Raw genomic sequence first — 27597 nt, 5'->3', positions numbered from 1 at the left:
GCACTTGCACTGGCTCGCTAGACAAACAGATAGACGATGCGGTTTCCAAAAGCCCGGTAAGTCACATTATTGGTTTTAATCGTTCCATTATCTCTTGCTATGTCTGGAGTTGTTTGGACGATCAGGCTAATGAGGTGTAGGTATAGCGTAAAGTTTCACTCTCTGCTCTCTCATGACATTATTACCCGAGTAAACGAGAATATCAAGCCAATAGCAAGTTTTTCTATTAAAATTGGGGAAATTTCTATTGATATAAGAGGTGAAACATCAAACATAACATCAAAAAATCTATGGGACCATAACTGACATAACAGCAAAGTTAGTTGTTGCCATATCTAAAGAATAGCAAAAATCATAGCAAATTAAAATCACATGTTTCTATTGAAGAATCAAAGTGACGATTGACTCACAGATGGCGAGTGGGTGACAATGATAATGACGGTTTGATATCTGTCGAATTGCATGTAATTTTTTTCAGTACATCATCATTTTTGTAATTGCGGACCTGAAAACTAGGCGTCGCATGACCAGTTTTGGCTTTGCTTTGATTCGCCAATTATTTCCCATCAAACTATTGGTATGTTGTTTAAACTAATCAATGACATATTAACAGCTTATTCTGCTATCGGATCAAATTTAACTCTTAAATTCATGATACCGAAATATCATATCAATATCAAATTATGCTTTGATAGCTGATAACATAATAAAATAACCTAACATACTAAGATAGTTAAATTTGATATTATTTTGCTCTGGTTTTGCTAGTCCCCTGTACCCGGGTATTCATCAGCATGCAATCTTGTTTTTCCTGTTCAGGTCGAGTTGTAATGTGTCATTGAAGGATTGCACAGTAAACAACTGCAACAGACACCACGCGGTCAAGCAACTGGAACGCAAGACGATCAGCGACGATTGAACTGTGTTCGTCAATGTCAATGTCCACCTACAGTTGTATTGTATTGGTAGAAAAAGTTGTTTTGTTTTTCTCAAGAGATGAAATGGACGATTCTTCATAGTATTAATACTTTTTATTTAATTTGTATACGGTTGATTAGCTCAAGTCAAGTTATTTATAATTGTTTGAAAAATAAATAGAGGATAATGAGAAGCACAGCAGACACACATGATCGGTAAGACACGTGTGAGCAGGGATGCCAATATTTGTTTTCAAAAATAGCTGGCTAAATGCACTTAAAAAAACTGGATCCACATTGTAGCATTACTAATTATCGTTGACATTTTTAAATGGAAAAAGTTCACTTAATCTTCCATTACGAATCTATCTGATACATAAAAATTTAAAAATTTCTACTTACTAATACCATTGGCAATGTACCACCGACAAACCGACACGAATGACCATAGCAAAAACAATAACATTTCTGACCAAAACACACTACTGACATCTGGCTCCGTGTTCGTGGGAAATATTTAGCTAAGCCATGAACCCGCATGCAAAAGTTATGAATTGGTTCGTGTCTGATCTATTCTGGACAAATTATTTTTATCTAGATCAAAAAATCCTGTGGTTTTGACAGTTCTGATCACTTCACATTTAAATCGGTCGTTTAAGATTTTCGGGCATTAGTCAGAATTAAGTGTCATGTCGGTTTGTCGGTGAATTTACTATGCGTTTTTGGATATGCATAATAGGGTGCCAATGAAACGTAACCGATAAGTGATGGCAGCGCCGCTACGAGCAGAGCGGTCGGTGTTGAAACTGAACACGTAAAAACGGGTACAACAGAAATTGAGAACTCCCGTAGATTAGCCTTGGATCGTACTACTTTTTTGATGGTTGTGCTAAATATTAGTGTTTCACAATTTAAATTTGTGAAGTGCAACATCGTAGGTTGTTTTTTTACCCAATCAGAGCAGGACAGTAAGTAAGAATTCTTATCAATTCTCTTACCCACGAAGTGGAAGATAATTGTCCTGATGTGAGCTACATTTCTGTCCGGTGAGACCTGTGCGAGCGGTCGGATTGTTAAGCAGATTTGCTGTAAAAGTATTATTGTACCACCAGTAGAGAATACCGTGTGTGCTTTAGACATTTGCCACAAGTGGAACATAGTGAAGCCTAAAAGGCTATAGCGAAGAACCTTCAGACGAAGGTTTTTTTTTTATTGGGCTCTAGTCACCATCTTCGTGGTCATACCGAGCGTAACGTGCGGCTCCGAGTAGTTCCTCGGCGGCGTCCGAGTCGAACTAGGCCCCGACCGTTTGTGTGACGACGAAATCAAGCGGTGGCGATAGTCGCACCATCGACTGAGTGGTATCCGGAACGCTACGCTACCAGACCACAAACTAGTGTGCGAAACGTAGTCATACCAGGCACCCCACGCTTCCAGATCTCCGCGTACCCCGTGTGGCTCCGAGTAGTTCCTTGGCGGCGACCAAGTCGAACTACGCCCACGTGTTTCATCGAGTGACACCATCTACGTCGGCGATCGCGGCGTCAACAGCGAACACCGTCGGCAACGGTAACTGCAGCAGCAAAAACCAGGTTTGATCGAGCCAATTTTATATTAGAAAAACGTGCACGTTTAGGGCCTTAGGGCAAAAACCCCTAGAATAAATTGAGTGTCAAAGTTTAGTCCTTGCTTCACATTTCCTTGTCGACCGCTGGGTTGATCAGTGGAAGAATCTAGCCTATATCAGGAGATTTTGGTTTTATTCGCGTTTTGGGTTTTGCCGGTAATTTTTGGTAGTTCTTACCTGACCTGCCCTGAGAGTACTAACCGGGTACGGTATTTGAACACGCCCTCTCGCAGTACGATTTATCGTACTGGCGCTTAAGCGAAAGGGTTTCCGAAAGGGTAGTTCGTTGAGGAGCTTGCCGATTTTGCGGACATAGTTCGAAAACATTCTGCTGGAAAAATAACTATAGTTTAGTGAATTTATCTGCTGTTTTCTGCTATTTCCGCCTTGCCATCTACCCTACTGTTACAGAGTTTTCAAAACGGCAAATGTGCAAAATATTCATTGCCTCGATAAAAGACCCTGTGCAAAATTTGGGTGGCGGAAAATCGGTAAAGTTTGAGTTTTTGAATATCGAAAACCTTGGGTAACCAAGCCCTCTCCTTGGGCAATTTTTCGATTTTCAAAAAAAAATCAAATTTTGTGAATTTTACACCACCTTAAATCACGTTCGATTAAGCCCAAATTTTGCACAGGGTCTTTTTTAGAGGCAATAAACATTTTGAACATGCACCGTTCTGAAAATTCGAGAGTCACTTTTTTCCCATACATTCATTGGTACAGCTGAACAACGGCTATACCAGCGTTTGTAAGTTCTGATAAGGTCCGTTTATGGCAGTAAGGGTAACTTATTTGGAAAAGTGGTTTAATCCTAGTACCACATACAAAGGAGACATAACTCTCGCAAGTTGTTCATCGAACAAGCATTTAGCGGTCAATTTAAAAGTATCGTAGTTGGTAGTACCGCCACCTGTGGCGCGCATATTCAATTCCCTTGCGTTTACACACTACCGCCATCTGTTCAGCGTACTTCCAAACACAGTGCACTCAACAAATGGCGGTAATGTTTTAGCAACGATGTTTTACTGTGAGACATATTCAATGTTTTTTCTTGAAAATGTGTTATTTGTAAATTGTTAATGTAGATTGGCGATTGGCTTTTACCCGAGTGAAACGGAGTCGATAACATTAAATTTTCAAGTTAGTTTGCTTGAAAAATATTAATTTTATTGTCCTTGTTTGCATCCTCTCACAACGCTCACAAATTAAGACTCGTTCGTGACTTTCTTATTATTTGTTTACAATTGCTTAATTGAGCCAATATTTTGTAAAGTTCGGAATAAGTTTTAAAGTGGTTATCAAGTTAGAAACTGATCAGTATCAAATCACACGGTTGAAAATGCTTTTGCTGCTTTCCTGCAGACCCGTTTATTTTGATGTTTAAGTTTTCTTTGTTGAGAATGTTTACAATCAGTAGTGTTTATTACAATGAATTAATCGTACTTAATTAATCGAAACCTATGAAGATTTAATACATTTGGCCAGCCTTTAATATACACTTGTTTTATTAAGTTACAATTTAATTTAAGGGGTAAAAAATTAAGTGTTGATCGTAATACCACAAACGAAGTGACAGACGACTAACTGGCGAAGAAATCCATTAAAATAATGTGGTTCGCTGTAATAGAATTTTCTTAGAAGCTTGTGCAATCAGCCATTAGATGGGCTAGTATTTTTATTTTGATATGAACATAGTTGATTTTGTGTGCAATATGATCTTTGACAGTGTGCAAAGAGTGTATCATTTTGTCATTTTTTTATGCATTTCAGTTTAGAGTAGAGTGAAAGAGATAGAACCAAAACATTCTAGTACATTTAGTGTTGCCATGTGGTACAATCCAGTAGTAGTGGTGTTGCCATGTGGTACACTGAAAAATTGCAATAGCAGGTGCGTCACCAAAGTTTTCGAGCCGCTCCGTCTGTCACTTCGTTTGTGGTAATACTTTATCTGTCGAACAAATTTGTTTAAAAGACGTAAGCTTGGTGTTGGTCCTGAAGGTTGAATTTTTTTGACAGCACCAGTTGGATTTTTTTGACAACCATTTCGAGTGACTTCGCACCACTCAGGCATTTACTAGTAATCCTATATATAGAGAATCGCGGGAGCGGCCATTTTGAGCCAATCGAGCAACGAGAACTGTCAAAATGGGAGCCAAACGAGCGTTCTGATTAGAAAATGTTTAGAAGGTTTCTTATTGAGTTGAAAAGTATTGTAATCGGGGTGAAATAAATTTAAACAAAACGTTTATAAAAGAAAAAAATATATATATAACAGTAAAATACGTTTGTTAAGATGAGAGAGTTTATAGCATAATTAACAATAATATAATAAATTGTGAATGGATAGTTTTCATAGATTTTTCAGTTCGGTTTATATTGCTGATTGCATCTGTAACTGGACAGCCCCAAAAATGCAAAAAAGTGTGATAAAAGTACACAATTCCGTTAAATCATTTTGGTGTTTTCGGAGCACTTATTGCTTGTATCATAAGAAATTAGTGCACCGAAGACACCAAGATAATTAGAGGAAAATTCGAACACCCTTTTTAACAAGTTAAAACGCGTTCATTTGCGAGGGGGGCGACACTTCTAAATCTCAATTCTAGATGCTCAAAAAATCTCACACTAGCGAATAAATCTTCTTTCATTTCTTGCATCTACTTGCATCGCACATCATCTTTTTGCAGAAAATCTTCAAAATCGTGATAAATCTTCTTTCTATCTACTCAGCGTACGCGCAGCTAGCCACAGCAAAACACAATATTTCCTGCATCGTAGATAGAGTATGAAGTGCGCAATAAGACTGAAAGCAATATTTCTGTTTTTTTTAGCAAAATGCAATTGCGTGTGCTCGAAGTGGTTTAACTAGATACCGCATAGAATCCACTAGGGAAAAAAACCGTAGTCCGCAAAACTTCAGTAATTTTTTGAGAAGTTCAGCGTTTTTCGGTAATTTTTAAAAACACTAATTAACCACTTCATTCGAGTAGTTAAAATGATGTTTACTACCAGTCGAACATTGAAATAAAACATTATTTTTTCGAACATTGAAATAAAACATTTTTTTCTTCTAGGACCACGAGAAAAATAGCCAACATTTGTGCGTTTCATAAAATAGATTGAAATTAGTTAGTCCAGTTTTGTGAAATCGCTGGTAGAAACTCACGCCAAAACTGCGTGACAAAGTGGTCAATTGCTACACTTCGTTGTACTTCTACGACCACGGTTATTGCAAAACTTGGCAAAATGGTTCACCAGTTCACTACGAATTCAAACAACGTAAACAAACAAACTCGTAGAGTAAGCAACGATAAAGTCACGCACAAAGCTGGAACATTTTACTCCGCGGAAAGTGTTTGTAGCTTTTGTAAAAAAAAAAACAAATCACGTTGCCAAATCGTCTGATAATATTTCCGTGAATCTCTGTATATAGGATTACTAGTATTTACCTGTATTTACCAATCATTAATCTACATAATAAATTCTGTTATACCTATAAACTAGAAGGGTTAACTACCCCATTTCCGGCCTATTAAGCACAACCCGCATATAGTATTTCTTAATCTAGCGTAGTTTAGCACCAAACGGAATGTTATTATTACTGATGACTTCTAAATTTATTAACCTTTCCGTACGTACCATAAGATTTTATAAAGAGAAACAAAGTCTAACACTGCTTCTTAACGCCAAACTCGGCCTACGGATTCTAAACTCGGCCTTCCCTAATAAACAAATACCATAAACGAACTGTATCCCGGATGGGTAAACTATCTCACAAATGGTTTGGATGATACCCCGAACACATCGTTAAGCTCTCTTTTATGGTTATTTTTATTAGGGTAACGCATTGAAACGCCAATGAATTCTCTTGGGCCTATAGATCAGTGCACGGTCCCTAACCTCACTTTTTGCTCCCTATCATTTTGCTTCTGAGTAAAAGAGATAGCAACGAATGGGAGCCAAAACAAACCACCCAAAACTGTCAAAACTTACGGGTGAGAGAAGAGTGCGGCAAATCTTCGTGAACTGATCAATCGGATGAAGTTAAAAATTGATTCGGTCGGAGCGTTTCATTTGTTTTTGAAAATATTGGGTGCAAACAATTATATCACGCGCTCTAATTGACTTCGTTCGGTAGCATTTGAACTGAAGTATCGTACCAAAAGCATAATTTACCTGTTAACGCCGAAATCATGGATTTATTTTATGTTTTCTGCTTGATAGGCCCTAAATAGGCACTTAGGCCGAAGTAGTTCTCTACCCTATCAACGTAATTATTTGAATATTCTTTTTTGGGACTAAAGGGTGTCCACGATGAAATTGCCACACACAAAATTGATTCGCAAAATTCGAGTTTTCATCCGATTGCCATCAAATTTTCAGGGATTGAGAAATAACTATTAAACTTCATTTTACCATTTTACTCGTATTTTATTTACAGTCCATACGCAAATGCCCGCACCTTGGCCTTAACCCCGGCCATAAGATTCTGCACAACCTGTGAATCAACCGTTTTTTGCATGTAAACCCATACTTTCTTCAGTTCCTCGACTGTCTTCACTACCTTAGGTCGTTTAAGAAGGTGCTGCTTCATAATCGCCCAGTACTTCTCGATGGGGCGGAGCTCCGGAGTGTTGGGAGGGTTGAACATTTTCGGCACGAAATTGACCTTATTGTCCGCATACCACTTCAGCACGTCCTTGGAGTAGTGGCATGAGGCCAAATCCGGCCAGAAGATTGTTGGGACGTTGTGGGCCTTCAGGAGAGGAAGCAGTCGCTTCTGGAGGCACTCTTTTATGTACACCTGTCCGTTCATCGTGTCCTGGGTCACGAAAGGTGCACTCCGCTTCCCGCACGTGCAGATGGCTTGCCAAACCAGGAATTTCTTCGCAAATTTGGACATCTTCTGAGTGCGGACATGCTCCGGAACGCTGAACTTATCATTGGCCGTGACAAACAGGTTGCCGGGGATCTATTTGAAGTCGGCCTTCACATATGTTTCGTCGTCCATGATGCAGCATTCAACTTTCGTCAGCATGTTGAGGTACAACTTCCTGGCACGGGTTTTGGCGGACTTGTTCTGCTTCTCGTCGCGATTAGGGGCCTTTTGTACCTTGAACGTTCGAAGCCCAGCCTTAGTTTTAGCCTTCTGGCTTCGGCTTAGGTGCAGCTTCTTAGCCACATCCCTAACGGAGGCGTTCGGATTTCGGTTGAAGGCCCCAACTACGCGGTTGTGATTTTTGGTGTTGTACGGAATACTTTTTCCTTCACTTCTGGGCTTCCGATCGGTGGTCAACCGTTCTTCGAACCGCTTAATCACTCGCGACACCGTGGAATTCGCGATTCCCAACGTTTTAGCGATGGAACGATGCGAGAGATCCTTGTTCTCGTGATGAATGCGCAAGATTTATCACGCACGAGCTGTTCTTTCGACTCCATTTCCGCGAGTTTTGATCACAGGACTTTAAAACTTGCAGGATGTAAATAATGCACTATGAACTAAATCCACCCAAATTTTCATTAAATTCTACCCAACGGTTAAAAAGTTAGAGCAATTTCATAGTGTGGCAATTTCATCGTAGACACCCTTTATTTACCTCAATTACCGTGGAAGTTAATTTTGAATTTGAAATATCATCATTATAGATATTATAGATTCCATAGATAAGCGGAGGCAAAGTAGAATGTAGCCAAACGAACTGTCAGTTAGTGTAGCCAAACGAGCATGACGTCATCATGATGTTTTTTGCGGGGAAAGTATTGTAATATTATGAGCACAAAACGCTTTCCACACTCCACATTCCTATTTATCTCGCGGAAAACGGAAGAAGGAAAACACTTCTCAAAAATCATTGTTGCAAAGATTTGCTTTGCGCTTCATTTTTAACTTTTGCGCACAAAAGAAAGCAAAACAAAACAAAACTACACAACGAAGAGCTCTATAATGGCATGATCATTTTTCACGGACGCCAGTAAGATCATTTATTTTTCATGGTTGCTATGACAACTTGTTGTGCCTCCGCTTATCTCTCGGCTTATCTACACGCTAAGATCAGTTTACCTAGACGGTACAAAGAGATTACCGAGATTGGCCGTAAATTGCACAAACTCACATATGGGTAAATTTTTTTAACCCAAATATGGGTTCTTATGATCCATAAATGATTTTTTTTTATGCAAATTTGACTTAAATTTACCCATATTTGGGTTAAAAAATTTACCCATATCTGAGTTTGTGCAGTTTACGCCTGATTTGGGTAAAATAAACCTACATTTGGGTTATCTGATCTTAGCGTGTATGGAAACTATAGTATCTATAATCATCATCACTAAATAAGCGTGTGTCTGGTAGTCCTATTATTTGCTGTTTTGTTTTGATTTTGCGTTCCGTTTCACAATGTTCCATTTCACTTTGCTCCATTCCATGAGCTAAATGACGTTTGAACCATTTATAGTTTGAACGTGTGTATGTGCAGATTAACGTGGTTCAAATTAAAAAGTGTTCAGATTAAAAAACGGTCAGTTTACCGGAACAGTGCATGAGACATAGGAAATATTTACAAGTTCAGCAATCTTGGTAAAAAAATAGTTGTAGTAGTACAAGTTCAGAAAACTTCGTAGAAGTGGACGCAACTTTCCAGAAATTGCAGAACATTTCACAAATTTAAGGAACTTCATAGAGGATTTGGGATAAGTTAATTTCAATCTAAACAAGAATACCAAAAGCATGACTGTCGCTATTCCCGGCCACGCATTCATTTATTGTTAATTTTTTAAAGCTAAAATCAGTTGCAATGAAGCTTGCTTGTTTTGTTATATCAGTGAAACATATGGCAATTCAAAAAGCTGAACTTTAACTTGAACTATGGACGATTGAATTTCAGGATGGGACTGATATGCGATTATTTTGCTTGATGGGACAAACTGACTTGATGTTGTTTTCACATTTTTCATGACCAAAGTTCGTAATTTTGTCATATAATATGGAAGTAGATGCCAATTGATACTGCCTAGCGTTGTTTTTTTTTGTGTTTGTATTCCCTCTAACCCCCACTGGCCGGCAGTGTTATTATGGAAGAACTCTCTCTACAATGTCGCATTTATGGTCATTATAGACAGCTTTAGTCCGGGAGTAAGAAGGTGATAGCTCTATTGCAGATCCAGCAACCCATTTCAGATTGTCTGGAGAGTCACGCCCATTCCGAGGTTACTTTCACTCACAATAAGCCCCGCATGTATGCATCACCGTTATCAAATGGATATTGGTGATACATACACACTTCCAGGTTCGAAAATATTCTTTTCAACCCTGGCATGTAGGGGAATTTACGTATTATCGGCAACCTAAGCAGCGACCTTCTTTCTATAGCCTTTTTCTCTAAGGTACGCACACATATGCAGTATTGGTTTGTTTACAATCTTTTGCTGTCAGCTGCTCTAAAAATTTCAGTCGAAAGAATTGTCAAAAACTGTTTTGAAACGCTTTTACAAAGCTCCAATCTTCTCTAGTGAGAGCGAGTATTGTCGGCAACCAGTTTTTCTTCGGCAACCGTTCCATTTGAACTGCATGTAAATCTGCTGTTCTATTATCGGCAACTCGAAATCAGCTACAATTTGTAGTGCGTGTGTTGCATTTCAAGAAAACCTTGCTAGATTGCTTTTTCTCAGTGGTAAAAATATAGTCAAATTGAAGCTGAAAGCATAAAGAATCGTTTGCATGCATTCAGCGAAGTTTTTTCGTAAGAAAATCCAGTGAAAATAGTGTTTCAGTTTGGGTTGCCGAAAATAGTCTGTCATGCCGAAGCCATCATTTCCCCTATTTAGTGTAATTTTGATATATAAATATATATATATATATTTTTTTTAATAAATGGAAAGCTCTCACCATATTCTGCTCTTCCGCCGTCGTTATTTGCTTCTTTTGGAATCCCTTGGACTTTTTCTCTAACGCTTCGTATTTCATTCCGTGCTTCACCGGCAATTTCCTTCCGTAGACCGTCCTTGGTTGGTTGGTTCTAATATGAATCCGCATGTTTTGGTCTGTTTGATGTCCACCATATGTTATTGAATTGCCATGGTGATCTGGGACGAGGCTCACGTTCAAAGTCACTGGTCCATCGAGCGCTCCGTTTGCGAAAGGAGAATGAAAGAAATACGAAAAGGATCAGTTTCAAGAAGTGACAGTTTCATCAGATTCCCCAACTAACCATACTCAAGCAAAGTAAGAATATACAAGCTATATTGCGACTATATGGTTACTTGGGTACTCATATGGCCGTCAGAATGGTTCATCGGTTGCGAAGTGAAATATTTCTCAAAGTGATGCGTAATATTTCTCAATGTTTTGAATTTATGCTAACGTTACCTCAATGTTATTTCACAGACAAGCATACACAACACATTGAAAATTTATAATTGTAAACCCTACCGCCATCTGTCGTATATACTTTAATGGGCAATACACTCAACAGAGGGTTGTAGTGTGTAAACGTCAAACGCTAGGGAATTGATTATGTGCACCACAAATGGCAGTACATACTACCAACTAAGAAACATTTAAATTGACCGTTAAAAACGATTTTTATGAACGTTTTAAGAGTGTTATGTCTGCTTTTCTGTGATCATACCTTCACTATCGCAACTTCGGGTAATCTGCGGAAGTACTTGCATTTTTCTCAGGCACTTTTGAGCTAACTGCAATTACTCTCTCATACTCGAAATGTGCCACGACCAAATTGGCACAACGACTTGGCTCAGCTTTTGTACTCTCTTCGGTCCCAAGCTAATCGATGCACCCCCCGAAACATAGGAAAATCCACGAACCCCTCATTTGATCTGTCAAACTTTCATAGTGAATCAAAACAAACATAGTGTACACGGTAAGAAAAAAGTACCCAAAATTGAGTTCCTTTCACTCATCACGTGGCTTCCGTGGGGCTAGGTAAAATAAGGTTAAAGAAGAAAACTCAATTTTGAGTAATCCTGATCATGAATCCACGTTGACCAAGTTGACAAAAAAATAATAAAACGGAGCAGACTGGAACCGAACCATGGACGTTAAGATTACGGGGCCCGTGTGTTGACCACTCGTCTATCAACGCTTGTGAAAATGAAATGGTTAAAGGCACATAAGAGCAATCTCAATGAAAATAAACTTATATTTAACTCAAAAGTTGAGTAAATTTTAACCAACGCCGCTTTTCTGATTCACTCAACGACACACCTCAAATGATAGAACCTAACGTTGAGTTTTTTATAACTTAATTTTTCTTGCCGTGTAGTACTAGAATTTCGACTAGAATGGGGTACGATAATCGATTTGCTTGGGACGAATAGGCTAGTCAAGTAGTGAGCCAATTCAAAATCGATAGTTTCGTATTGATTGTTGCTATTAGTGTTGGTGAAACCAAAATTCTTGTGTGGCCCATCAGTTGATCGGCAAGATAGCCGGCGCCGGTGGTGTAGTGGTAAGCGTGACTGCTTTCTCACCCCAATGGGTCTGGGTTCAATCCCAGCCTAGGTCGGTGGGATTTTGTCTGAGGCATAAAAATCCCTGGTCACGTCTTTCTTCGGCAGGGAAGTAAAGCCGTTGGTCCCGACCCATGTGTGTTGTTGAATGGGTGCGATATCCTACGCAGGTGTGGAAGCTGCCTTCCTGCACATTCGATTGCCGTCAATGGATGGCAATCGATGTCCGTCGGTTATTGGCACTAGATTGTGGAACAGAGACCGACGATAAAATAAAGGAAAGAAGAAGAAGAAGAAGAAGAAGAAAGAGCGGCCAGATGATGCCAGCAAAAATGGTCAAAGGAGATGACTTGTGGTTAAATGGATTGAGGCTGCTAATTGGAGAATCTGACCAACTCGTAAGAAACACAAAGAGCCGAAAAGAACAACCAATAGGGACGGCTATTGTTGCTAGGTCCCAAGAGGCCGACCGAACCGGTCGGAGATGATGATCGGCGGTTGAAGAAGTCCCGGGTGTCCAATAAAGCAAACGAACCATAGTTGAAGGAACGCTACTTAAAACTTCACAAAACACGAAAAAAAAAACTTGGCAAAACATTGACGATTGAAATTTTTCCATGTCTCTCTTCAGGCTTAGCACACTACGATCTCCATTTTTTTGCAATTATGAGTAAACTGAACTCAAATTTGGGTTGATCTCACAGTCTACACTTCCCCTATGCAAATCTAATTTATTTTAGGAGAGTTACCGATGGAAAATAAACTTATCTGAGTTTCCTCAAAACACTCTAGTAAACACGTGCCAGACGTCCATACGTTTACTAAGAGGACTTTAGTTTTCCCCCATTATTCCGGTTATAGTCCCCATACCGCAACTATCATAGGTACACCACTAAATATTACTGGAACACCTACCCTATAACTTGTACTCACCATATTTGCTGTTGTTGTTTTCATTTCATTGATCAGGGTCAAAACGTGCAACGGCAACCGCTTGCATCGGTAGGAGGCACGGTCAGCAATGATGAGTCAATTAAGGCGACTGGCAGCAGTAGCAATAATAAGAATAACGGTAACAACGCCACCCTGTCGTCATCGAACAGCAATGATGGCGAGAAGAAAGACACGGATGACGACTATAATAGCAGTGAGGAGGACGAAGATAAACCCGATAGTCAGGAGGACGACACTGATTATGATGCCGAAGAACTTCAACCGGAAGATCCGGTTCTAGAAGATGGACTGGAAGAACAGTTTGGGTAGGAGCATTAGTTTGGAAAATAGATGAATGTATGACATTACTAAATAAAATGGTATTTTTCAGAAACAAGCAAATTCATTACCCCTTAATAATTGACAATGCAACCATCGAGGTGTCGGCCATGCGGCAGGAGCACATATGGATCATCATGGTAGGCGCAATCATTGTGTTAGCACTTGCAGCCTACATTGCAATGGTGCTCTATCGGAACCGATTAGAGTATGTTCTGAACAATTTGCGAAACTGGACTGTTCATAATGTTGTTGTTTTTCTCGCTTTTTCAGACAACGATACGGAATGCGACAGCGTCTGGTTACGGAAGATGATTACTATTCGAATAATGAAGTGAGTTAAATTTGGATTTATGCTTCGCACATTTTCACCGTGATAACAAGTTTCCATTAATCCATCTTCATTGAATTCGATCAAGTAATCTATACTCAACAACAACAAAATCCTTGTCTGATCAACATTTGTTAATTATCTCCTCTAGATTTAATACTCTTTGAATGCTGCTTCTCAGGTCTACCAATGAAAGAAACAAAGCACACAAAATAGCAAGCAATCCGCCAAGATGTGATCAACAATGGAGATATCAAACTACAACAATAACAACAACAACCAACAAATCGTAGCTCATTAGAAATATATGAACCAGAATAGCATTATCAAGTAGTGAAACTTACGAACAATATTGATATAGGGGAAATGGCTCTAATGTTGGCCTATGGATCATTTTTTTTTTTCGTAGAGCAATGCGTCATCTGGACAATCCAAATGGATATTTTTGGTCACTAGTGAAACATTTTGAAACAATTAATCTTTCCTTCGAAATCTATACATGGGCCTAATATTAGGGCCATCAACCCTTTTAGATTAATTTCAACAATGAGTGCCATTAGATTCCTAAAAATGAACTAGATTGTGTTAATTTAATTTTCCTATAACTTGCTATTCATCTACAAAACTTGCATGCCATATTTGCGGTCATAACCTTCAGAGCTGCAAAGATATATGGATTTGGGAGTTCCATGTTCAATTGGTCTGCTGTTCTATATAGTCATATTACAGAAAATGAATGATATTTCAAGAATGCAGAAACATCATTTTGAAATCGACTTCCATATAGAACCCAGTAATCTATAGTGAATCCACAGCAATCGTCCCTTAGTCGAAATCGACACTCACACATAATCGACTTATCGAGGGTTGACTGTACAGGAAAGATTACAAACACAATGTAGCACCCATTTAGGTAAAGAAAATGCCCGTGCGAAGAGTAGAAAATACTAAATAAATGAAAACATAAAAGTTGTAATAATGACTGTGATATTAAGTGATTGTCTAATAACTAATGCGTTTTTTTTTAAGTCAAATAGAATTTGCGAGAAAAGTCCTTCCTACCCTACCCTAACCTACCCATTGGAAAATACGAACATTGGGCTTCCGTTAGCCAAGTCAGTAGCGACTTAAGGACTAAAGACTTATTTACATTCTGGTTACCAACACTGCACAGTGAAAAAAAACAGGCTCTGCGGTTACAGTAGCGTCGATCAGGATCGGTTCATTCATGCACAGTTGTTGAAAGGGATGCGGAACAAAGAGTTGGTGAAAGCGGCAAGGACGTTTGGATATGAGACCCTCTTCATTGTCCAATCCGCCACCCGTGAAGAAGCATATACAGCCGAAACAACTCAAACGGAACCTTCACAGGCACTTGCAGTTACTCGGAATCATCCACGAACATTTGGTGAAACACAGCAATGGAAGCGGAAGCACGAATCGACGGCCGATAGATGGAATCATACGAAGAAGCGTGAGACGGATGAGTTTAGGAATCGAGGATTAGGACGGCGATCACGTTGCCCGAAGTGCAACCGTCTTTTTCATAAATTCGGATCATGTCCGGAAATCAACAGCAATCTGCGGCCATACGCGTCCTGCAAACCAGTTCCTGTACAATGTGCATTCAAAGTTGAAATCGAGGTAGAAGGGTGTCAGAAACCATTGATTATGGCTATGTTTTATGTCGTTCATCAAGGTTCCCGTTCGCTATTGGGTCGTTCCACGGCAAGTGATTTAAGGCTGCTACAAGTCGGTGTGAACGTCAATAGATGTGAGAAAGCGGAGCAAATTTCAAAATTTCCCAAAGTACCAGGTGTTTTGATGAAATTTAGCGTTGATACATTCATACCACCGACCAAAAACGCGTACTACAATGTCCCTGCAGCCTATAGGGACAGCGCAAGGGCCAGGCTTTCGGATATGGAAGATCGAGGCAACAGCCTTTGAGCATTTGAAGGATCAAATTGTTCAGTGTACAACATCTCTTGGCTACTTTGCGGAACAAGACAAGTGACAAGTTTTCACCGTGAAGTGACATCCGTAATAAGTCCCATAGTTGTTAAAATAGTAACTAATAAGTGACCTAAGAGAAAAAAAAAGTAGTCGTTATGATGGCACACAAGAACTATAATACCTTAAGAAGTTTTAAGAATCTGGAGTCAAATTTCATGCACAGTTTTAAAGGCCCGTAGAATTTTATTATTATTTCTAAGGACCTCATTCCAAGGGAGTTATCGAAAAAAATCTTTCATAAAACATCAAATTCTATCTGCTTTCAAGGTAGTTCTGATGAATTTTGATTTCATGTGAAGCCTGAATTGAATTAAAAGTAAATTTTAATGAAAACTCCAAGGGTATTCTGAGGATAATTTCATAAAGTTTGTGGTAGAAAACGAATCCAGAGCATAAGTCCTTGGAATTTGTAATAAAATACTAAAAGGAGGATTACAATTAAATCTAAGAATACCTCCAGGACATCTTCAAAGGAATTTGAAAAATAAATTCAGGAGAGTTTGCCAAACAAATTATGAAAAGAAATCGAAGGAATTTGTGTGGAAAAATGTCAATAAATTCTAGTAGAATGCCAAGGAAAGGAGTGAGATTCAAAAGGAAATCGGAAGTTAATTCAATGAATATTCGGAGAATCTTTCCAAAGGGTTCATATTGCTTAGAATTTCATAAAAAAATCGGAGGATAGCTTCATCGAAATTTTGAGGAATATTTCAATGGAAATCTCCGTTGGATATGGAATGGACTATTCTGAGGGCTTCAGAACTACTTGAATGTTCCCAAATTTTTCCTGAAGTTAATGTAACTGCCTTGAAGTTCTTTTGTAGTTTGAGAAACTAGCCTGATGCCCACAATACTTCTCATCAAATTCAAACTTCCCTGAACTTTATAGGACTTTCTAAAGTTTCCTCAATTTTTCTAACGATCATGGATCTCCCCTAAAGGTTTAACAATTCAATGAAGTTCTCTAAACTTCTTTGAAATTTATGTGACTTCTTTCATCTTAACGGAACTGCTCTGAGGTTCTGTATTCTTTTCCGAAATTCTCAAAACTTCTCTAAAGTTTTTGCAGTTCTCATGCAGCTTGTTGTACTGCGCTGAATTTAATTGAACGATCCTAAAAATGGTTAAGCTTCAGTGAACTTCTGAGCTTATGCGAAGACCTCAATTAACTTTTTGACGTCTCTGAAGTTATCTGAAAATCTGGGAACTGCTTTAAATTTCCCACTAATTTTCTGAAACTAATGGAACTGACCTCCCCCTGAGATTCTTCCAATTTTTTAGATGCTCCCGAATTTTTCTAATGTTCATAAAGAAGTTCGCAGATCTCCTCTTAAGCTCCATTGATTTCTAAGAAGTTTTCGAAATGTTTCTGAAGACCACTGACCTTCTGTAAAGTTTTCGTAGTTTTTCTAAATTTCTGAAACTTTTGTACTCCCGCAATTTTCATGGAATTAGAACGAAATAACTAATATAGTTCTATGATTTTCACTAAAGTTCTCAAGATTTTTTCTGAAGTTCATGGTACAGCCCATAAATTATCGACACTAATTTAAAATTTCTTCAATAGTCTAGACTTTCCTGGTGCCTAAACGATAGCTGAATTTCTTCAAAGTTCTCTAAACTGCCTTGAACTTGTCAGTATTTTTACCTGAAGTTCTATAAATTTGTTTAATAATCCGGCAAATTTTCTGATATATGTTCTTAATTCTCTGACGCTTCTGACGTTTTCGGATCAATCATAGAATTCTTGGAATACTTCATAATTCCATGGAACTCCTTGTAAGTCGCTAAAAATTTTCTTAAGTTAATGGGATTATTCTGAAGCGATCTGATCATCCTCGAAGTACTCGGAACTTCTCTGAACATCATGAAACTATCTAAAAATATCTAAATTTATTAGGAGTTCTCTGGAATTTCTTGAAGATATCGCTGCTTGCTAAAAGTTCTCACATTGTTCTTTAATTAATGGAACTTTGTTGATGTTCTCTTATCAACTTAGCTAAATTTTCGTATTAAGTTCTTCAAATCTCCATGACATAACACCCTTAAAATACGTTCCAGAAATTCTCTCGGAGCATTGCTGAAGTTTCCGGAAATTCCCTGAGTTTCTCGAAACTTCTATACGGGTTTTACTATTTCCTTGAAATTATTTGAACTGTCCTTTGATTCTTTGACCTGTCTTGATGTTCTCGAAGCTTCCACAAAGCTCTTAGTTCTATTGAAGATCTCGGTTCTGCTCGGAAATAAATAGAATTCCCGTAAACACTTTTAAATTTCCCTGAAATTCATTGGACTTCTGTGAAGCTTCTGAAATATTTCTGAAGTTTCATAAATTCTCTGAAGGTCTCTGTACTTCCCTGAAATTTGCGGAACATCTTAAGGGTTCTCGATTTGTTTTCCAGCACATCCTGGAACTATCTTGAATTTATCTAAAACGATTATAGATTTTTAATCTATCTAGCTTTTCTGAGGTGCTAAGAACTTCTTAAAAAATTGCACAATACCCTTCAAGTTTTCTAAATTTCTCAAGTTTGCTTGACACCTATGAAGTTCGATGAAATTCTAGGAACGTCATAAAAGTTCCTGAAAATTCTCGGATGCTAAAAGAACCACTTTGAGGTTCTTACGGCTTCCAGTAAGTTTCCCATATTTTCAGCGTTTTAACTTCCCTTACGTCCCTACAGTTTGTTTATAGAGCTTCACTGAAATTCTCAGCATTTTTCTTTCATTCCTCAGAACTTCTCCAAAGCTCCTACAATTGTTGTAAAGTTGATGGGACTGCATTAAAGATCTCTAATCTTTCATAAAGTTAATTATGAACTTGGAATAAATCATTTATTTTGTTTACTTAATTCTGGCACTTTGAATATTTTCAATATTCATTCACATTGAATATTTTTAGATCTTGGACTTACTTACTTGGAAAACTCAGGTAATTTTATCCAGAACAACGAGTAGACATACTGTATATAGAGAAAGACGACTAAACGTCACAACGCAAAGAATAATCAATCTTGAAATAAATTTACGTTAAAAAAGTTGAAAATAGTGACTTATTACAAGAAAAAGTGACTTTAGTGACTTGGCCTTAAAAAAAGAGACTTTTTAGTGACTGACTTGAAAAAAGTGACCAAGTCACTAAAAAGTGACTCGCCACCAGCCCTGATATAGTTTCGATGTGGAATATGTTCGAGGACAAGAAAACATAGCCGATCCATCATCGCGGCTATATGAAGGAGAAGGCGGTCCTATTTATATGGAGATCGAAAATGCCACAAGCCAGGATAAGCAGCTTACGGCGGTAGTTTTTATTTAATGATCTATCTTATAGGTTTTTGATTTTGCAACCAACGGCAGGCCCACTCCCATGGCCCGCGTTTTTGCTCCACAAACGGTGTGGGAGACCATTGGCTTAGATTTTAATGGCCTCTATGCGAAATTCGGAGGTGTCTCGATTTTGGTCATTGTGGACTATCGTTCTAGATACGTAATCGCCAAGCCTGTTAGATCTACAAGTTTCGAGCATACCCGAAAGATCTTGGAAGAAGTCTTTGAGAAGGAAGGCTATCCAAAGGACATAAAATCGGACAATGGCCCCCCTTCAATGGGGATGATTACAGGGAGTACTGCCTTGAGCGCGGCATAAATGCTACCTTTACCACGCCACTATATCCCCAACAAAACAGCTTACCAGAGAGTTGCATGAAGTTGGTGAATAAGGCAATGAGTACTGCATCGGCAAGCGGAACAAGCTATGGAGATGAATTGAGTGCAGCAGTGTATGCACTCCGTAACAGGTGTACCACCGGAAGAAGTGGTGACGGGCCGGAAAATTAGAAGTGGGCTTCCTCTGCTATGCCGTGGAAAGGCGACCTTTGACGATAACCTGCTTATATTCTGACGAAGATACGAGAAGACACCATTATTAAACCAGGAGACAAGGTTGTTGTAGAGCGCCAGTCTCGAGCAAAAGGAGAATCACGGTTTGATCCCCGCAAGTATACGGTTACAGAAGAACGTAACGGAACGCTTATTTTGACCGATGAAAACGGTCAGTCCTTAAAAAGTTGGAGGGTGGTGTACAAGACACAACCGCATTGTTGACGTAGGACTACGAAATTTTTGTTCGATATTCTAGTTTGTTGTTTCGGATATTATTTTGGAATTATTCATTTTGTTAAGCTTCTGCATTCATGTTCCATCTGATGTCACTGCTGTTGTTTGCGGTGACATCTATCGGAAACTACACACAATCTGTTTTCCTATAATTGTTCACAGAGGACACTGCAGTGCAAAACATGTCTGGTATCTATGCATTTAGATTATTATTCGAAGTCCCTCTTTTTTACACATTCTGCACACAAAATAGCTCAGCCCTCACATAATTTCCCGCCGATTTTTATGTATGGTAAAGTATCTTTTGCGCAGAATATGTAAAATAGGATGGACTTCAAATGTTAAAGCACAGACAAAGTTAAAGCAAATGCATATATAGAAAGGGTGTGAAAGGGAAATCACAAATCGAGTGTCAACAAAATACATGGCATGTTGAGAGATTGAGGTCGTGAGAGCAAATTTTCTCTCTCAAATTTTAATTTTTTGGCTCTCTGGGAGCTGGTAGTAAATCAGGTAAAACTGTATGGGGAAAAATCATTTTTATTTAATTGTAACTTGTTTAACAATAAATTTCGGGGAAAAAACTAAACTACAAAGTTCCTGATCAATTTCTTTAGGTTGTCGTTCACTTTTTTTGACCTGAATATGCACCGAAAGCGAATTATTCCCACTTCTCTCAATTTATATATGGGGATTCTCTGTGGAAAATGGTCAAACAAAATGATTAATTAAGTGAATTTCATAACTCAACTCTTTTGTAGAAAGTCCTGAACTGTGATGGTTTCTTTATGGCAAGCTTTGCTATAATCACTGGACCTCGTGTTTATTCGCGTTTATACATATCACTTGCGCAGGAAATCAGTTTGGCACGGCATTTCTGACCAGCATACCTTCCAGTAGCATGAAACAGGTCAAAATTTGCCCTAATCTGCCAATAAATTTGTTTGTTTAGCATTTGCTTATAGCAAAATACTGAACTTTTCGGGAACATTCACGCCAAAGAACTCACCAACACACTTTTTGTTACATGCCTCATGCATGTAACAAATTAAATTTTGATTGTCTTTCTTTTTGAACACGCCGGTAAAGTACACAGACTCCTCCCATCATGAGTAGTTTGCTATCAAGTAGCGACACTGGCTCCTCTCCATTTGTACTCTCTGTACTTTAAGTCTATACTCTCTGTTCTCTGTATTATTTCTAGATAGAGCTGGAATTAGGGCGTAACAGCTTTTGTAAACAATGACAATAATTTCTACTAAATCAAGGCTTGCCCACGCAAATCAACATTACCATCGGGTAGAGGAAGACTTCCCCTACCCGATGGTTGTATTGGATTGCGGAGGCGTGTCTTGAATTCCTAGAAATCTTCGAGAGAAGTCATTGTTTACAAAAGCTGTTACGCCCTAATTCCAGCTCTCACTAGATTTAACGGTTCGGACGATTTCGAAGATGTCGCGTAGCAGGGGAATGCATACGATGAGGGTTTCTCAGTTTATGAAAGTGGAACGGAATAAATTTAACCCACCGATAAGACTACAAATAGAACATAATTTATTTCCCTAACAAATTATTTGATTTTTGTATCATTTTGATGTATTTAGTGACAAATTGAATGGGTGAATCATGGGCTACTCTATATAAATTCTATTCTAACTCTTTTCTGAAATGAACTTGGTGGCCCTGAAAAGGTCCGTTTTGTTACGTTGGTGATAAGTTTTAACCTCCGAAACCGTACAGAGTGCGTCCCTGTCAGACCGTAGATCAGACCGGAAATATGCTTGACACCACCACAGGCTGAAAGCCTCCTAAATAAAGCTAAATTAATTAATTAATTGACACCACCACGTCGAGCCAGACGACGGATGACAGGCTTGGTAATACCCTGGATGTTATCACGTTTAAAGCAGAAGAACTGAAGGACAGTGTATTGGTCCCTCCCCTCCCCCCCCCGCTCATAAAGGTTTCAAGTATCGGGAAAACCTTCTTAAGACGGCCTGCCGATAAAAGTTTTGAGAAGCTACCGACAATGAAAAAAAAAAATCTGGCCACCCTGGTTCCCGTTGGTGCTGTCGCGGCATCGACGTGTGATGGCAGCACAGACGAAAAGTGATGATAATCGGTGACAGTTACTCCGAATTACCCTGTACATTGCTTACTTATTTAGATGTATGACCAAATGCTTAACATGCTTACTTATGCCCCGCCTACCCCTTTACCTTAACAATCAGGCTAAGGCCTTGTTGTCTTCTGCTGTCCGAAGAAGTCGTCTCCACTCTACTTGATCCATGGCCACACTTCGCCAGCCTCGTAGTCTGCGAGGGCTCCGCAGGTCGCCTTCTACTTGGTCGATCCACCTTGCCCGTAGTAGACGCGTGCAACTTCTTGAGCCTGTTGGGTCGCTTTTGAGAACCATTTTCACTAGGTCGTCGTGCGGCATTCTTACGACGTGCCCAGCCTACCGTAGTCACCCAATTTTTGCAATGTGGACGATGGATGTTTATCCCAGCAGCTGGTGCAATTCGTGGTTCATTCACCTCCTCCACGTTCCGTCATCCATCTGCACTCCACCTTAGATGGTACGCAACACCTTCCGTTCGAAAACACCAAGTCCACGAGCATACTACAGGTCTCGTGGCCGTAGAGGACCACCGGTCTAATCAGCGTCCCACCTACCCCTACACAAAATGAAATGAGTGACATTCGATTTTTACAATGGATGGGTACTATTTGAATTCATTTCCCGAGCCTAAAAAGTTTTCAAACGGTTCAATAGCTTCTATCGTGTATCTAGGGAGAATCGGGCAAAATTTACACTTTAGGTCTGCTCACAGTATGAAATGGGTCAATCCCCTGATATTTTTAAAATGTACCTACATATAGGTGCTATTTATGTTCATCTGCTGGGCGCCTAATCGGCTTTTCTACTGTTTTATTAGAAATTATCATGTATTTTGGGGAGAATTGGGCAAAATGGACCACTTCCTGAGATCTACACAAGATAGGATCAGCAATATTATTTTTTGACGTAGGACTACGTCTTTGATATCTATATGGGGGTACACTTTGTGAAATCCGAAAATGGAACATGTAACAAATTGAGAAAGATTTTGAACGTTGATAACTCAGCTGCCCCTGGTCCAATTTCAATAATTTTATCACCAATCGATCAGAAATATGGCTACGCACCGAATGTTGATTTTCAACAAGAAACTATTGAAAAACTGGTAAATGTCCTGCATTGTCCAAAAGCGTCGAATTAACTAACAAATCCACCAATGCATACATGCATATGCTGCTTCCCCAGCACAGTCGTCAGAGAGTAGTAAGTAGACGAAACAAATCGAAGTGGCATTCGCCTCCGATCCTCGGGCGCGTGCGAATAGGGAGGGTGGAATTGCGTAATATTTTACACACTCATCGCCATACTCAGAACCACACGCTCCCAACGACCACACCACTGTGTGGTGGTGTTCGGTCGTCGAAATTAGTAGCAGCAGCAGCAGTGCTTTCGGCGTGTGGCGTTGAAAATTGTTCTCCAGTAACAACGAAAGGCTGCCTGCCAGCACCGAGCTGCACAGCCCACATAAGCAACCTTCAAAGGAGGAAGAAGCTACACCGCTATGCTATGGATCGGAATCAGTAGCTCTTCGTGAGTCGCTGCGGGTCGGTCATCTATGCCAAGCGTGTCACCCTCGCTCCAAATGACATACAGCTCGACAGCCTCATCCGTGTTGAACACCCAGCTCAGCATTACTCAACCATCACTACAAAACGGTCCTTTTCAGGACCACCATAAATTTGTTAAGAGTATTATTTGGACATTTGTCAAGGTCATCAGTTCCCGCAAGCAGCTAGCTATCAAGGCTCAACCTGGTCTCTATAGAAGGTGTGGAATTGTATGTCCAAATGTATTGGTGAGATTAATCATCGTCTGACCATTTTCCAGAACACGCTGGTAGGAAGTGTTAAAAATCCATATATAATTTGAGAGAAGTGGGAATAATTCGCTTTGGGCGTATATTCAGTCCCCAGAAAGCCAATAAAATCAAATTTGAGAGAAAATTAGCTCTCACGAGTTCAATCTCCCCAAGTCCCTCCTTTTTTACATATTCTTCATAAACGATACTTTCGCCTCATTCATATAATTCGGAAGGAAATCCTGTGAAGGGTGAATTGAATACACTTTAATACCAAAATGCACAAAAGTCGGGTAGATGAATCGAAAATATTCAAGTTGACAGTCCCTTGGATTCTCTTCATCAACTTTCTTTTTGCAATAAATACTACAAATTTGATACGCTTACAAATAAAAAACGGAAAGAGTTAAGATAATTGATGATTGATCAGCTAAAAGAACTAAATGTTCACATTTGTTCCATCCACTAGCGGTCCTACGTCAAGCATCCGTTCATGCCCCTAGGCACAGACCCTTCTACTTTTTACTACTAGATAAGATTGAAATCCTGCGCCGCGAGTGAGGTGACTCTCCGTGCAAACCAAATGGAAAGTCACCTCACATGAGGTGACTATTGTCACTACACTAGTGACAGCAAGTCACCTCACCTTACTCGCGGCGCAGAACAGGGCTCTATGAGTGTTCAGGTCATTCGTGACTAGTCTTTTTTGAACAGCACTTCCGGAGGAAAAAAAGGCATTTCTCAATCAATCAGATGATTCACAGTGGTTTTATAACTCAACTTGTTCAATTTATTAGACACAATATGGATTTAAAATTTAGAGACCGATAAAATGTTTAGAACATTCGGCAGTTCTTTGACGTGTGTTTAATGTCTAGCACCATCTCCTAGATAGACCGATATTAACAATCAATTTGAACGAAATTCTCAATTTCAGTACGTATTAGCTTAAGGAAACTTGCTGTTCAATGCAGTTGAGTTTATTTTGAAGTTCCAATTTGAGTATGGAGTACGCATTTTTTCAATATTGGAAAAAAACAGTCCACAGTACAGAACAAAAATGTAGACATAAGATACTTGCTATTCTCTATTTGCAGCATTTTATTGTCTGCCATCACCATTTTCAATGAAGTAGTTACTATGATAGTAGGACAGTTAAAATTAAGAAATCAAATCGGATGATGTTGTAATGAATGATGTGTGTCTTACCTTTTTAAATTGATTTCCCTATAGATTCTATGCATACCTCCTAGCGCTATTGTATAATGCACGTAATTTACTATCTTCGTATAAAAAGCACTATTCAATTACCGGAATCAAGTGAAACACCAGGGCTTTAGTTCTTCTTGCGTTGAACTACCACCGGTCCGAGGTTATCGCCGCATTCCTTGTTATGAGCACCGTGCGATCCGTCGCAATATGGCCACTAAAAGGGATGACAAATTTAATTGCTAATGAGCTTGCTTCGTTTTGCATACACGATCTTACATTCTTGGACTTCCAGCAACGGCAGAAGGCAGCCTTCTCGGCGATGTCTTCGATGTCGACCATATCAACCACCTTAGGCTCGGACATGCGAACGGTACGGTTCACCTTGGTGCTTGGCTTTGGCCGAGCCTCCGGACAGAATGCTAGGTAGGACATGTAGACCAAACCTCCGACGGCGGCAGTAGGTGGGATCAGCGAAAGCCAATCAGTGACTGGAGAAATTGAAAATGGTAAGTAACGTTTCAGGAAATTTAACCCTCTCCTTCCCATGGTAGCACAGATGATCAAAAACTTTTCGGTCCGTCTCATGTTTGAAAAGCTACCATTAAATAGTCAGTACTTAGTTAAGCTTCTCCGTGTGTTCATTATTCTCGTAGATGTGTTCTTGAGAATGTAACTGAGCAACTATTGGAAAACAATTAAAATACTATTGTTTTAAAACAAAAACTTGTTTTAGAAAATTCGATAATTTTAGGCTCATCTTAAAAAAAAATATATTTGCATCTCCAAATAACGAAAAACCTTCTGGGAAGGAAAGGTTTAACTCCAACGACTTAAAATGTAGATATGTATATCGGTATACGGAAGGTAGCAAATGTACGGTTGCCTCGACTAAACAAATCTAGGTTCATTATCTCTCGGCTTAACCGTTTTCGATTGTGCAGCAGCCTTTACATATTTAATAGCTCCACTAGTACCACTGTACAACTAGCTTTCCAAGCGCATACTAATAAAGGTGACACCGAAAACAAATCTTACATAACGTCCAGACTAATCTGTTTCTATGTTTTCTTAAAACCGCACCACGAGACATGACTAATATAGAAAGTACCAATCATACATCATACGTTAGAATACCAATTTACCAAGAAGACTTCATATTTGACCAATCATTACATAGTAAATTCAATATCTTGTTTAATAACTCCTGCTCTTGTTTAGTGAACCGGTTCGCGAAAAATGAATTTCATTTACTCCGCCTATGGTTTCACGCTTCGGCTCCCATTTCTTTACCTTCAATCAACGTGTACTAAATGTGAAGGTCTTTACAGAGCCTCGAATAGAAAATGGAGTTTATAACTTACATCCCAGCCGGAACCATCCACCGATGCTGTCAGGAATCGGCAATCCAGCCAAATAGTTGGGCAGGGTGGTCTTGACCAGTCCGGATAGGAGTTGCATTTTCGCTGGATTTGAAACTCTAATATCTGGACGGATGAAGAAGAAAATAGCTGACTAATTATGATGGCGAAGGAAGGCAATAAAAAATCACCGCACCACTTTCTAAAACAGAGAGAAGGACTGAAGAACGGCTTCGGACCAGGTGCTCTGTTGTTTCACTACACAACGATTAGACACCGAATGATGGATCTGACATCAGAGAGGTTGTCTGCAACAAAAATCTTACGAGTTTTCGATCGAAGAGGGGGACAGTGGTTTGAGGTAATGAAGAATAAAAAGAGAATACAATGACAGTTCGATTGACAAAGATGCATCCGCCTTATCGTCCAAAATAAGCACTGAGAAAAATTCACACTCAAAAACATTACAATACTAAGATTGATTAAAAATCATTTTATGATTATGCAATCTTTATACTTTGATCGGATTAAAGTTTTCCTTAAAATTATACTAAGTCCGGTGGGGAAATCTAATGGTAAACAAATCGAAAGTCAAACCAAAAGCGATGGCCCTTGTGATCGTTCAACTTTCTTTTTTTTCGAAGGTACACAGAAAAAAAAGTTGTTGAATATTACATCCAAACTGCTGCAACCACAGCCCAGTGGCAGGCGCGTAGGCAACATGTTATACCGTGACAGCGGGCCCAAAACAGCAAAATAAACGATTTGAGCCCGGGACATGCTGTGTACTGTCAAACGCTGCTGTTGGTATAGGCCTTGTCACTGGCCTGTGCAACCAGGTCAATCCATCGGTTGTATTATATAACGTTGTACGATGTACATCGATTTTTCGAACAAATTTACATCCATCACGCAGAAAAATCTATCGTCAAAACAAAAATATTTTAGGTAAATATAAACGTAAACTCAGTTTGTTGTGGCCACAAAATTAAAAAAAAACCTTATTTTAAACGTAATTCATTTTTGTAGTCAATACAATCGACGTTTAAAATAAAAATAATGTTACGTTTATTTTAAAAATATTCAAGCTTAAAATAAACGTGAAAATTTTTGTGAACAAAAATAAATTTATTCATTTTAAAAATGATTTTCGTTTTTAAACAAAAAAACATAACTTTTAAACTATTTTAGTATTTGAAAGCGAGGGACAGAAAAATAAAATGGATAGCATATAAATAAAAGGTCTGCAGACAGGACATGTAAATTCCCGCAAATTTCGGGGTGGTCTGTGGATGGTGGTGTTCTAGTCCGGGTTCCAAAAGGCCTGTGGGGGTGAGTGTCCGGGGGTTCCAGTTCAGTG

The 27597-nt window shown here is 39.1% G+C and overlaps 2 protein-coding genes across 3 annotated transcripts in view; one reads left to right on the top strand and one right to left on the bottom strand.

Moving 5' to 3' along the window:
* LOC135704402 (probable serine/threonine-protein kinase mps1) overlaps positions 1-14089 on the top strand; it is a 35238-nt gene extending 21149 nt beyond the window's left edge. Inside the window, exons 3-6 of one of the 2 annotated variants that reach the window (XM_065225849.1) lie at positions 12982-13271; positions 13337-13492; positions 13558-13618; positions 13767-14089. In XM_065225849.1, the coding sequence (XP_065081921.1) occupies positions 12982-13271; positions 13337-13492; positions 13558-13618; positions 13767-13772 (513 nt within the window). In that variant the 3' untranslated portion in view covers positions 13773-14089. The remainder of the gene's footprint in view (positions 1-12981; positions 13272-13336; positions 13493-13557; positions 13619-13766) is intronic. The other variant, XM_065225848.1, reaches the window with a different exon arrangement.
* Positions 14090-24434: 10345 nt separating this feature from the next.
* Cisd2 (CDGSH iron sulfur domain 2) lies at positions 24435-26530 on the bottom strand. Its single transcript, XM_065225831.1, has 4 exons — positions 26434-26530; positions 26241-26363; positions 25156-25367; positions 24435-25093 (listed from the first exon to the last, which is right to left on the bottom strand). The coding sequence occupies exons 2-4, from the start codon at positions 26335-26337 to the stop codon at positions 25004-25006; spliced, it is 399 nt and encodes a 132-aa protein (XP_065081903.1). The 5' UTR covers positions 26338-26363; positions 26434-26530; the 3' UTR covers positions 24435-25003.
* Between the last annotated feature and the right edge of the window lie 1067 nt (positions 26531-27597).

This window comes from Ochlerotatus camptorhynchus, unplaced genomic scaffold (genome assembly GCF_037179485.1).
Source record: "Ochlerotatus camptorhynchus isolate MF236.1 unplaced genomic scaffold, CSIRO-AGI_Acam_v1.1 ptg000239l, whole genome shotgun sequence".
In the NCBI taxonomy this organism is placed as follows: domain Eukaryota; kingdom Metazoa; phylum Arthropoda; class Insecta; order Diptera; family Culicidae; genus Ochlerotatus; species Ochlerotatus camptorhynchus.
This window is presented reverse-complemented; position numbering and strand designations above follow the sequence as displayed.

Bases quoted from the DNA above. Each gene is read 5' to 3' on its own strand.
- Cisd2 (XM_065225831.1), bottom strand. From the start codon at position 26,337: ATGCAACTCCTATCCGGACTGGTCAAGACCACCCTGCCCAACTATTTG. The intron at 25,368-26,240 runs GTAAGTTATAAA...CAATTTCTCCAG, and splicing joins TGGATGGTTCCGGCTGGGAT to TCACTGATTGGCTTTCGCTG. The intron at 25,094-25,155 runs GTAAGATCGTGT...CATCCCTTTTAG, and splicing joins GTTGCTGGAAGTCCAAGAAT to TGGCCATATTGCGACGGATC.